At 40.5% G+C, this 13,088-nt stretch overlaps 1 protein-coding gene across 3 annotated transcripts in view; it reads left to right on the forward strand.

The window, feature by feature from the left end:
• LOC137589000 (pleckstrin homology domain-containing family A member 5-like) overlaps nucleotides 1-13,088 on the forward strand; it is an 88,728-nt gene that overhangs the window by 68,000 nt on the left and 7,640 nt on the right. For 2 of the 3 annotated variants that reach the window (XM_068306347.1, XM_068306350.1), the window contains 9 exons: nucleotides 3,318-3,380; nucleotides 3,471-3,551; nucleotides 3,632-3,784; nucleotides 5,170-5,271; nucleotides 5,351-5,459; nucleotides 5,679-5,725; nucleotides 9,445-9,580; nucleotides 9,945-10,066; nucleotides 11,694-11,885. In XM_068306347.1, the coding sequence (XP_068162448.1) occupies nucleotides 3,318-3,380; nucleotides 3,471-3,551; nucleotides 3,632-3,784; nucleotides 5,170-5,271; nucleotides 5,351-5,459; nucleotides 5,679-5,725; nucleotides 9,445-9,580; nucleotides 9,945-10,066; nucleotides 11,694-11,885 (1,005 nt within the window). The remainder of the gene's footprint in view (nucleotides 1-3,317; nucleotides 3,381-3,470; nucleotides 3,552-3,631; nucleotides 3,785-5,169; nucleotides 5,272-5,350; nucleotides 5,460-5,678; nucleotides 5,726-9,444; nucleotides 9,581-9,944; nucleotides 10,067-11,693; nucleotides 11,886-13,088) is intronic. The other variant, XM_068306348.1, reaches the window with a different exon arrangement.

Raw genomic sequence — 13,088 nt, forward strand, 5'->3', positions numbered from 1 at the left:
CACGCTTCTTCACCTCTTTTCCACACTCTCCATTGCTCTGCACTGTTCACCCTAAGTACTTAAAATCCTCCACCTTCTTGATCTCTTCTCCCTGTAACCTCACTCTTCCACTTGGGTCCCTCTCATTCACACACACATGTACTCTGTCTTACTGCGGCTAACCTTCATTCCTCTCCTTTCCAGGACAAACCTCCACCTCTCTAGCTTCTCCTCCACCTGTTCCCTGCTCTCACTGCAGATCATTAATTTTATTTATATCTAGAAAATCTAGTTCAGAGGTTTTTAAAGTATGAGGCGTGTCTCCTCCATTGAAGTATTCAGGGAGAGGCACAAGATTAGGATAAATAAAGGCCAATACTGTAATAAAATCTGAACTAGGTAATTTACATGAGAAGAAATGGTTTAATTTGTTTCACACAGTGAGAAAGGAATCTAGTAAGAAAATGGAGGAAGTTTGACAATTATTTAAAGTTTGGATTTTCATTGGTTGATACTGTAGATGCTCCTATGCTAATAGTGTATTATTTGCAAAGAGATCCTTGCTAATGACAGTGACACTATGAAAAGTCTGAAGTGTGGCAGCAAATCCACCCCAGCAGCCTCTCCAAATACCACCGGAACAATAGCACACATTCACACACCAGTGAGTCCTTCCCTGGAGGCAAGGAGGGTGAAGTGTTTCGCCCAAGGACACAACGACAGATGACTGGAGGTGCGAGATCCGAACTGTCAATCCTACAATCATTAGACAACCTGCTGTACCACCTGACCCACTGTCACCCCAAAGTTTAGTGTCTAAGCCACCAGACACTTTTTTTCAGCACAGGTGAACTGCAGTCACAAAAACAATGTGACATTTAACAAAGACCAGAAGATCCCTCATAGGTCAAACTGGACTAAAACCTGCTGCCACAGGCAGTTGCACAGTGATGATGGGAGAAGCTACCACTACCACTAAGTAAAGTCCATTCCAGAGTCTGATTATACCATCCAGCGTCACATCTCAAGGAGCAGGTGCTGGACAATATAACTTTCTTTCTTCTCAATTCACCTGACTGTGCTCAACTTATGGCGTATGTGTGCTGTATTAAAGAACAATACTGTTCAGGAAAACTATTTGTTTCTATCATCCCCTACCACTGCAGCAGAAGTCTTCTCAGCTTTGATGCTCTTGTGGAGTGTGTACTGGTGGTCCAGGGTCAATGACAGGTCACCTCTGTGGTCCGGTGAAACATGTTTAAGCAGTTGCCCACTTTGCTCTGTAGAAGCACTTGTACCTTCGATTGTCAGGACTTGGTGGCCAAGAAAACACGGAAAGAACTCTGCACAGTTCTGAATGAGGCAGCTAAAATTTAAACATGCTCGAATCATGAAGCATGAATTCCCGTCTCTTCTCAACAAGTGAAGTGTCACCTGCTACTGCAATCTGAGGTTCAGTGACTCTGCCAGGAAAAGACCTCATCCACTTACAGTATATGATTTGTGTAAGAATGTTCTCTTCTTTCCTCGCTGAAATTAACTCTCAATCAGTGAATGTACGGAAGACTTGAACTGTATTGCAACGTTGGCCCATCTTGCAGGTATTATGACCGGATTAACACACTGAACACCTCTCTGTAGGGCAAAATGTGCCATTTAGTCATGTCTTATGATCGTGGTCATTCTGAGAAAAAGGTGTACTGGTTGGAATTTTTCCCCACCTTTAAAGATATTGTGGAGAGCGCAGGGCTGCAGCTTAGCTCCTTGGTGATTGTACATATAAAGGGGAAGGGTCTACTGTTTGGAGAACATTTTAGAACAGAGGTTTTGGTAAATCTGTAGGTGATAGACCAACACTACAACCAAGAGAGGTTTTTGCTGATCTTACCATGAATATGGGCTTGAGAAAAGGGATAAGTGAAGTGTCACTTGTGCACTTTTGGTTGTGTGTAGTGTTCTGCAGAAAGTATATTTAAATGATCGTCCATTTCACTTCCACTTACCTCTGTCAGTTTGGATTGTCCACACTGACCAAAGCGACCAGTAGAGGATGATTTAAGACTATTCCGTTGCACTGTACAACATGTCAACCACGTTTGCACATTAAAGCCACAAGCCCATCCTTCCCAATGAAGCAGCATTGAGAAAAGGATTACTGACAACGTATGCATGTGTTCGACATGTTTTAAAAATATTATTTTTGTGTGTTCACATTAATACATATGGATTTGTATCTGTTCTGTTAATGCATGTACATTATTTAGAGTGTAAATGTGTTGGGGGGGGTGCTCATTATTCAAATATCCAGATATGCCGGCAGGATCAGATGTTCACTTGTGTTCTTTAAAAAAAAAAAAGTTTTTTTGAATGATGCTCGTGTATGGTGAAGTTGCCTCTGACTATCTAACGGACAGTAAAACGAGCAGATTTTAATAAGGCAGAATCACGCCGGTGAGTCTCGTGATGAGAAACTCACATGAGATGAAAACATAATGGCAATTTCCAAGTTTGAAATTTAAGTTGAGAAATGAAAAAATTGTGAATATTTTTGTCGAATGGAAGTGTATTTAAAGTTTGTGTCCCAGGGGCACGCTAGGCTAGGGCTAGGCTATACAAATCACTCCTGTCATTACATCACAACAGGAGCTGAGTCTGATCAGCTTGTGGGAGCACCCATTTCACCAGAGAAGTGGTTGGCTGCAGAGTCGATTTTTTTTCTTCTTGGAGTTGGTAGGCTAAGGGAGGACCACTATTTATGTAGAAACCAAAACCTTTAAGATCAGCACTCCCGTGGCCACAAAGGTGGGCTCTATTAGCTTTTCTACTATTCAAATAATCCAGTAAAATGCTAATCACAATAATTTTGGATTTTTTTCTCACTGGAAGGGGAGGCCAAGGAAGATTAGTTTATGACGGAAACATTTCTCTAGCCAGAGAGACATAGAAAAGGACAAAAACTTAAACACCCCAACTTCTTCTGTGCATCTCAACATTATAAGTACACATCAGCATTATCTCTAGTAATAAACAGATGAACAGCTTACAGGAATAAAAAACCTAAAGGAATTAAAAATACTATACACTTGTCATGAACACATGAACACACTCCCTGTCTCTGGAATGAACAGCAAGTGAAATATTCTATAATCTCTCATTTGTGCTTTTGTTTTTTCAAACAAACAAAAAATGAATTAATACAACTTTAGAAAGCCTCTATCCTCTTTACGTAGAAGATTTAGTTCTAAAATGTTAAGGTTTTAAGTATTACTAGTGAGAGAAGATCCTCACGTTGCATCAATGTCCCCTGGCTCATGTGTAACTGTGGTTCCTTGTTTCAGGTTAGTCCAGATGACAACAAAGACGACTCCGTAATCCGAAGTACAGAAGACACCGACATCGATGTAAGACAAGCACAGCTTGTCGTGAATTAGTCTATTCAAGGAAAGTTTGATTAATGTGTGTGTGTGTGTGTGTGTGTGTGTCCGTACCAGACTAAGCTGAGTCAACTGTGTGAGCAGGACAAGGCAGTGAGGTTGCAGGAGGAAAAGCTGCAGCAGCTGCACAGAGAGAAGGTAGAGCTGTTAGTGTTTATCCATGTTTGTGTCTTTTTAAATACTTGTGTGTTAATGTTTGTGTGTTTGTTGTCCGATAGCACACGCTGGAGACGGCACTGCTGTCTGCCAGTCAGGAGCTGAGAGAACAAAGCAGCTCGAGCTCAGCATCTGTTCAAAGCCTGGCTCAGCAGAGGGATGTGCTGCATAATGGTCTGCTGAGCACCTGCAGAGAGCTGTCCAGAGTCAGCACCGTGAGCAGACAACACTCCTTATATACTTACATATATACTGTATATATATATAAATATACATACTGTATATGAATATAGTCATATGTGGACGGTGGCGCAGGGAGTAGCACTCGCGCCTCCTAACAAGAAGGTTCTAGGTTCGATTCCTTTCTGTGCAGAGTTTGCATGTTCTCACCTGTGTTTGCAAGGGTTTTCTCTGGCTTCCTCCCGCCTGAAAAAATGTGCAATTGAGATGAATTGATCAATCCACATTGTGCTTAGGTATGATTGTGTGTGCGAGTGGTTGTTTGTTTTTGCCCTGCGATGCACTGACAATGGTCTGGGTCCCACCTCCTGCCCATAGCCAGCCGGGATCGGCTCCAGAAACACCTGTGACCCACTGGGTGAGAAAGCAGCTGAAGACTAGATGATTTTGGTCACCTTTCGCGGGTGAAAGGTTGGTTGGTTCTAAAGTGAGACCAGACCACGGCTTTCCAGTGGCCGCACAACAATTTCTGAAGCGTCTGTAGTCTGGAGGCCCTGCCACAGCCCTGCAAAATGACCTCCAGCAGGCCACAAATGTGCATGCGTCTGCTCAGCGGTCAAAAACACACTCCATGAGAGTGGTTTGAGGGCCTCTTACAGCCCAACATCCTGCAGGGCGTTCAGCATTTACCAGAGAACACAAAAGATTTGCAAATTCGCTACTGCCACCCCAAGGGCTTCACATGAAAGCAGGTTCACACTGATGTGGCAGAGGTGACAGAGTCTGGAGATGCTGTGGAGAACATTCTGCTGCCTCCATCCTCCAGCGTGAGCGGTTTGGCTGTGGGTCAGTAATGATGTGGGTGGTGTTTCTTTTGGGGAGGTGGCAAAGCCCTGCATGGGCTCCACACAGGAACATAAACAACGAAACATAAGTTTAATAAACTCTGTCTCACTCCAAATCACTAAATCTATTGAGTTATTCACCCTCTGAATCACTTTTAAGCAGCTCTGGAGACATTTTTGGGACATCTGTTGTTCGTTTTTTGTTTTCAGCTGTGTATGTGCAGCTTATAATCCACAGAATATGACTTTCTTTTTGTTCAGTCTTTCTTGGTTGTCTATTTAAGTTGCTGTTTGAATTTTAAATTTTCAGTGGCACAAGAGTATCAGATTCTGGCACACAGGCCTAGAGGGCCTCTCACGGCTGTTGTTGTGAAAATAATAAACGAGAATTTGTATTTTTCAATTAATAAGACGCACCTGAGTATAAGTCGCAGAACCAGCCAAAACATGAATAGAAGTGTGAAAGAGAGGCAGACAGACAGACAGACACACACACACACACACACACACACACACACACACACACACACACACAGTCTAAAAACCTTTGTGTTCTGTCTGTGTGCTGGTTTAAGGAGTTGGATCGATCCTGGAGGGACTATGACAGGTTGGGGGCTGATGTCACGTTGGCCAAGTCCAACCTGCTGGAACAGCTGGAGGCTCTGGGCAGCCCACAGGTAACACCCACAGACACACACAGCTGAGATTAGGAGGAAATGGGTGACGCTTTCTCAGCATGCCTGTGTGTGTCCCCAGACAGAACCTCCAAGCCAGCAGCACATTCAGATCCAGAAGGAGCTGTGGAGGATCCAGGACGTCATGGAGGCTCTGGCCAAAAACAAACCACAGCGGAGCACAGAGAGCAGTAAGAGGCTGTAATTATACTCTCTGGTTTGACAGTGACATAACGCAGTTTACATTTGGGAGGCGTTGTTCTTAATTATTCTCATATTACATTTGTCAAATATGGAGAATGTGAATTTCCATTTTGATAATATTTACTTCTATAGAAGCAAACCATAGATCTGATGTGAGGGAAAGTGGAATTCTGAATGTGTACCTTCAACCCACTTTCTATATTCAGCAGGCTGTCTTGGTTCCAAACCGCTCTCCAGTCTACAGAAGAATGAGGTATGAACACACAGCACATACTGACATCCACAGTACCCAAAGGTATTAAGAATTCATCCCAACTGCATAAAGGTGTCTGAGTTGGTGTGAGAATTCACCCAGAGCAGACTGTGTGTGTGTTCTCATCAATCTGAATCTTCATGTGTGTTTGAATCTGAAACAGACAGTAAACTCTCAGACGCTTCTTATTTTGCATTAACTCGTGGCCTTAGCTTTTGTTGGGTACCAAACAACCACAGCTACACAGTGTGAAAGGCTGCTAGGCTGCACACACACACACACACACACACACACACACACACACACACACACACACACACACACACACTGTGTGTTCATTGTGAAATAAGAATAAAGAATATTAGACTGTGATCATTATAAGCAATATGACTTTATGGAAATAAGAATCCCTCATATATACTACACATTTCTGTACCAACCATTGAAAGTGTGCGTAGTATATAACAAAGTACAGGTGAGGTGGGATATATTGCCATTAGCTGAAATAAGCCCAAATAAGTTTAGTAACGCCATCTAGCTTCTAAGTTTTGCTGCATCCCTGTGTTTAATTCAAATCTGACATTAGTAGAATCCAGTAGTTGAAATAGTTAATCTGTCTGTAACATTTTCCCCAGATTACCAGAAGTACGTAATGGAGCTGGGAACAGGGAATATTTGAGAAACTGCTGTTCAATGACTTCCGGCCCATTGGTCGACTGATCCCTATGTCTTTGTCATGATGCTAACAGTCTGATCATTCGTTCTTCTCTGCTCTGATGATTTCTGTTATCTTTGTCCACAACTTAACAGTTTTGTTTGGTGTCCTCGTGATGCTGGGTAGCAGCAAACGTTTTTACTGATACATTCTGTAACTGATCTTATAAATCGACTGCCTTCCTTGGAATGAGACCAGCTGTGTTAACTGTCAACAGGCAGTGACACCACTGCCTCTCAGTCCTCTCAAGGAAGGCAAAAGTGTACCTCCCCGCCCTCCTCTCCCTGAGTACTATGACTCATTAGAACACCCTCCTCAAGCGCCTCACCACCAGTCGCACCCTGGCGGCCGCTTGCCCCCTTACGTGCCCCGCCATGAGGACCGCAGGGCCGGCTGCAGGAATGGAGTGCACAGTGTAAGGACTGCTAAACACCTTCATTTCCTCTCCATCTGTGACTGCACCAGAGAACCATCCATCCCCCGGAATGTTCACCCATCTGGAGTGATCACGTCATGAGTGGACAGCTCTAAGCCTGAATGTGTGTTTGCTCCATTACAGTTACTCATCACATGCATCCAGGGTGTGATCAGAGCTCCCGTCTTAACTCATCATACATACAATGTAATATATCCATCACTGGAACAAAGGAGAACAATGGTTTTTGATGTTGGCTAAATTTCCAAGAAGATACAAAATTATTAAAAAGAATTTGCAATAAAGAGTTTCTGACAAAAAGAAATTTATAAAGACATCTGGGGACTTTCCTCAAAATGAACAATTTGTTGGAGCAAATAACCACAATAAATTGACACTTTCAAGGAATAACTGAATGTATTTGTGCAAATAAAATATGCTTATCCTCATTTTGTTTCTCAACAGCTTTCAATTTTATTTTTAAAGGAGTCGGAACATTGTACTTACTAGTTCACACATGACACACATCACTCACCATGGCAGGTGAGCAGACTGAAAGGGAAATTCTACATTACACTTAACCAAATGGAAATCACACACATTAGTTCAGACTGCTCTGAAAACGTTGCCTCAAATGATCTTCTCCTCATGTTACCTGAGAGATCAGATCTGGGATCTGTCCTCACTACATGTTGAGTACATTGAGACCTGTAGAACGTGTGATTATGTCACTCAGGCCTACTGTTGTTACCGATCTGAACAAGCAATGTGTCATATCATCTTTGTTTTCATCATTTTTAGTATTAACTTTATCCTGAATGACTAAATACCAAAGAAATGAATTCCTGAAGTTACATTTTTAGTATGTATCACAGCCTCCACCGTCACTCACCTCCAATGTCACATTCACACCCATTTCACTCCATATCTGGATTTATCTGTGGAATGTAATTGTTGTGGGACTAAAGTGTTAGTGTGCATAATTACATTTGTAGTTTTCTTTTTTTCAAGAGGCCTTTTTATTGGCAGTTCTCTCCGTGCTCCGTTGTCTCTGTGCTGTACTACCAGAGTATGTTTGTTAAGGCTATAAAAGTGTGGTCAGTTCTACGGACATATTTATATGTTATGAACAATTCATCGTAAGATCATAGTGCTGCTCACAAGCCCAGATATGGAATTTTGGCTTCTATGTAACTCCTCTGGGTTCAAATTTAACACGTTAATTAGAGTAGAGAAATATCAATTAAAAAATTGTAACGTTACAAATCTGTAATTTTCAGAGTAAAGTGTCTACATGAAATACAACCTTGTTCTCAAAATACTTCAACCTTTTCTGAAAAAATGCTCCTTCATTCTGCAAATACAACACTTCCTTTAAAACAATGAGTTTTTCTCAAATTGCTACTCATGATTTAACTAATTAGAGAAAATATTTTGATTTTTCGTATTTTATGTGTTCTGTACTCTTCATATGGAGAATATTCTTCAAACTGTAAAGCTGTTTGAAGAATACTGTTTGCATTTCAGTTATTTTATGCCTTGTGCCTTCCTTGTATGGTATCACAGAGGCCAGTTCGCCCCTATTCTTATGTAGGATTTTTTTTTTAGAAAAATGGGCAATGGATCCATGTGTGACAGGGAGGGAGCGAGAAATGGAAAGAGGAAATCTAATTGCTGTAAAATGTTTCTTTTAATTGAACAGTCTTTTGGTCGACTCACGAATATGCAAAAATACTCTATGTGGGCAAAAAAGGGATTAGTGTAAATAACTTTGAGGGAGCATTAACTGCAATGGCACGCAAAGTTAGCTGGAAATCATTTTATCAGCTTATATATACAGGTATATGTATTATATGTACATATAATACAGGTATATAGTAAGGTAAAGTTGTACATATAATACACCTGTATTATATGTACAGGTATATGTATTATATGTACAGCTATACGACACCCTATGTTGTTAAGTGATTCCAGGAGACGCGACATAAGTTGAAAAAAGACTTATGTTGAATTACTTTGGTTATTTTCAGCTCAACCTGAAGACATTCTGTACTGTACTTCATTTAGGAATACATTTTCAGTGATAAAAAGTTAATACAAATGTATTTTAGCTTATATTTTTGAATATAGTACAGAAAAAAAATTAAATACAATTTGGTGATGTCTACAGTACTTTTATTTATGAATGAATGATAAAATTAAATTTTTAAGCTTATAAAGCAAATACAAGAGTTGTTTCGATTTATAAGTTTACTGAGATGATGTAACTTCAAAAGACATAAGCCAAGGTATACGTGTAATTACATAAGAACCTGACTCATTGTTGCAGATAGGTTTTGTGATGCTACTCAAATATGTTTCCTTGGTCCACATCATTATCCACAATAGTACGAGAATCATTTCTTTGCTAAATTTGATTTCAATTTTGAGACCAATAGATAATTGGCAATAAAGAAATCTATTCTCTCAATTCTACTGTAATGAAGAACCAATGGAGAACTGTTTTATCTGAAGTCTGTACAAGTGTGTGTGCCTGAATTCTCTGTCTGGTTTGTTTTCTGACACTGATGGACTTGTCCTTCACAGCAAGCTCCAGACTATCGCTTGTATAAGAGTGAGCCTGAGCTGACGACAGTGAAGGAGGAAGTGGACGAGGCCAATGGCGAGGAGAAGGACAAGACTGAGATTTCTGCTGAGAGTAATAACACCACAGCCTCTAAAGGTATTCAGTCACATAAAGCCATGATGCTACACGCTGATACCCAAAGTGGTGATGCTTAGGATGCGTTAACAGTCACGCCTCAGCCTGCTGTTTGCTGTCATTGGTTGTTTTTGTAGCCCAATTTGTGGAAGTTTACACAGATAACAGCTTTAGGCGTCACACAATATCAATTTTTTGTACTTGAAAATGATACACAGTGTTGAAAACAGCAACCATCTAACCAGAATAGAACTGGCTTTTTGAATTGTTTTTAAGGACTAAATTTTGCTTGTATTTATACTACTTTCTTAGGTACAGTTAGCCCAACTTTAGCGCTTCTTTGCTTCTGTGTAACTAACAGTATTACATGACATCTCTCCACCAGTGCCTCCTTACCCAGTTGGCATTGTTCCTCCCAGGACCAAATCTCCCATGAAATCTCCTGAGTCCTCCACCATCGCCTCCTACGTCACCCTCAGGAAGGTCAAGAAGCCTGAATCCAGATCGGTACGTTTTGTGCTCTGTGAATAAGTTTCTGCAAATTGAGCTGATTTCAGGACAACAGTGTTTTTGAGTTAAATTCTTAAGCCTGTAACAATCATTGTTTGATAAGATATTTACAATGAATCTCATTTATCTTCATCCTTTAGACTGAGCCGTGGACCAGCTTGAGGAACATATTATTGTTGACTGATAGAAAAGTTTGCCCTTTCCTCTTATTCAGAGATCTATTCTGTTTTATTCCATTTTTTTAACGATTCAGTTGTCGACATGGTTCCATTTTCATGCAGGGTTTTCACGATGTTTCTTGATCGCTTTCTCAATCAATCAATCTAGACTACCTCAGCCTAAGTTTCTCTCCTTCTTGGAACGGAGCTTCTCTAAACAAGAAGAGAAAAAAGTTCCTCAACAGACTCCAATACATTCTAAGCCTTGTAGTGCTGTGTTCCACACATGTCAGAAATACTGTTAATTAAATTATAAATTATAATTACCTTTAATCACACATCATCCTATTTACTGGTTTTTGCAAATGTTTAAGACTTGTGTGTTGGCAAAAAGCTCATGATTTTTATACATGTGATCAGTTAAAGAGGAAAGTGATTTGTTAGGGCGACGCAGGGACTTAGGCCCCGTCCACACAATTACGGATTTGTTTTGAAAAAGCAACGTTTTGAAAACTCATCGAAAATGATTTGCGTCCACACGACAGCATTTTCAAAAAAATCTCCGTCCACACGTAAACGCATCAGTGCATTTTCGAAGACGCTATAAGCATGCCAAACCATGTGGTGGCAGTATTGACTCAAATTTTATCCAATAGGAATCCTCCGTGTTTTTTTTGTCACAAAACGTCTGCAAGAATGCTGTCATCAACAAGGTTCGTACATCCATCATGTTTGTACACACGGGCCCATAAATATGACGTCACAGCGGTTTTCGTCGCAGGCAAGACGTCAGCGTTTTTAAAAAGTTGCATTTTCCAAAAAATTCGTCATCATGTGGACGGGGCCTGATTCCTTCTTTCCACCACTACAAATAACAATATAAGTAACCTGTTGACTCTACGTTGACCAGAGGCATTAATAATGATGGCGTCTCCATACGAGGCCCAGGTATGAACTGGCCTCTTGTTAAGAGTGAAACCCTGCAGATAAGCCGCAGCCTGATTTCATATTTAAATTGACATTGTTGTCACAACCACACTCTTTTTGATGCTTTCACACAACATTCTTTGAGTTTTGAAGGTGGCAGTTCTTCCTTATTCCGGTTGGAAATTGAATTAATGGATTATGAAATTGTCCATAATGCATAAACACGGGACCACAGAAAGCACAAACTTCCACCCAGGCTGGAAGAGTTTTAGAGGAGATTTATCCAGATTTTTGCATAGTTCTAGAAGCAGGACTCATGATTTATGGAGGTAGAAATTTAACTTAAAACCAAGACTGAAGTCTTCTTTTTATTATTACATTTTATTGTTTTTATTTTAATAATTATTTTTTGTTTATTTTTTTTTATTATTATGGACAATTCTTTTGATTGAAAATGTGATCATAATTTCTGAGAAACTTGCTATGGATGAATAGTTTGACGCATAAACCTAGATTTCACTGATGACTGTCCTGAACAGGATCGTCCCAGGAGCACTCTGGATCAAATCGGATTTGGAGAGCGAGAGGTTGGCCGGATGAGGATGAGTGTGGAGGAGCAGCTGGAGAGGATGAGGAGGAACCAACAAGCCTCATGTCTCAGAGAAAAGAAGAGAGAGACTCCATCTCGATCCTCCTCCTTCAGCCACGAACACCCTCTGGTTATCCTGCAGGTGAGGTAACACACAAACAGTGTTCTCGTTTGTGTGCATCCTTGCGTCTTTGAAGCACATTTTTGACAGGGACGCACGATCATCAGACAACGTGCGTCCCTGGGACACAAGCTTTAAATACAGTGGTACCTCTACTTACGAAATTAATTGGTTCCGGAAGAAATTACCTAAGTAGAAAATTACGTAAGTAGAAAGTTTCGTAAGTAGAGACGCGTTTTCCATGCAACTGCCCTAATCCGTTCCAAGCCCCCCCAAAATTCCGACATAAATGTTTTATAAAGCATAAAAATGCATCAAAACATGTAACAAATACATGTTACGATTAGATTATTACATAATTAATGAACGTTGTGCATAACGTAAAAACAAAGAATAAAGAATAATAATGACGGTCATTTACCTTTTAACTGCTGTCCCCATTGTTTTTGCCCTCTTTGGTTCATTCGCTCCTGCTTCATGGTGCCGAACAACAGAGTGAATTCCAGTCCTCCTTCTGAACTTCTCCAACCACCCACGCAATGCCTTAAACTCCTTAAACTTCCTTTTGTTTTAATAACGTGGTGATTGTAGATGCATTACGGCCATATTCTTTGGCGAGATCAACCAAATGCATCCCTTACTCATGCTCTTCTATTATCTCTTGCTTTGTTTGTACGGACAAAAAAACTCTTTTCTTCGTCTTCTCTTTTCCTCTTTTCTCCGTCACTTTCTTGGGGTCCATAGCGAATATTCAAAAAGTTAATATATTTACGTAAAACTATCAGAACACCTCACGGGTCGAGCGCAGAATGACGAGGGCACTGCATAGACACTGATCTAGCTCCACACAGAGGTCCCTCTTAGCCAATGGGATGCCAGGAAGAGACTAGGTAATAGCCAATGGCAGAGCAGCTATGAGAATGTTGCGTTCAGGAACCTGTGGGAGCTGTGACTATCAGCCCATAATGTATTTTTACCTTTCGTAAGTCGAAATTTCTTTCGTAAGTAGAGGTAATATTTTCCTGCTGAGAAATTTTTTAAGTAGAAAATTTCGTAAGTAGAGGTACCACTGTATTTCATATGTGAAGCACATTAAATACTTAAATATTTAAATATATAGTGTAGGCACAAATTACTTTTGAAACCTTTTCGTGAATGTGATTACAGACACCTTTAATTTCACATTTGTAGTTTTTGTAACTGTAAGTCACCCAAACTGACCTT

This window comes from Antennarius striatus, chromosome 22, assembly GCF_040054535.1.
Source record: "Antennarius striatus isolate MH-2024 chromosome 22, ASM4005453v1, whole genome shotgun sequence".
In the NCBI taxonomy this organism is placed as follows: Eukaryota; Metazoa; Chordata; class Actinopteri; order Lophiiformes; family Antennariidae; genus Antennarius; species Antennarius striatus.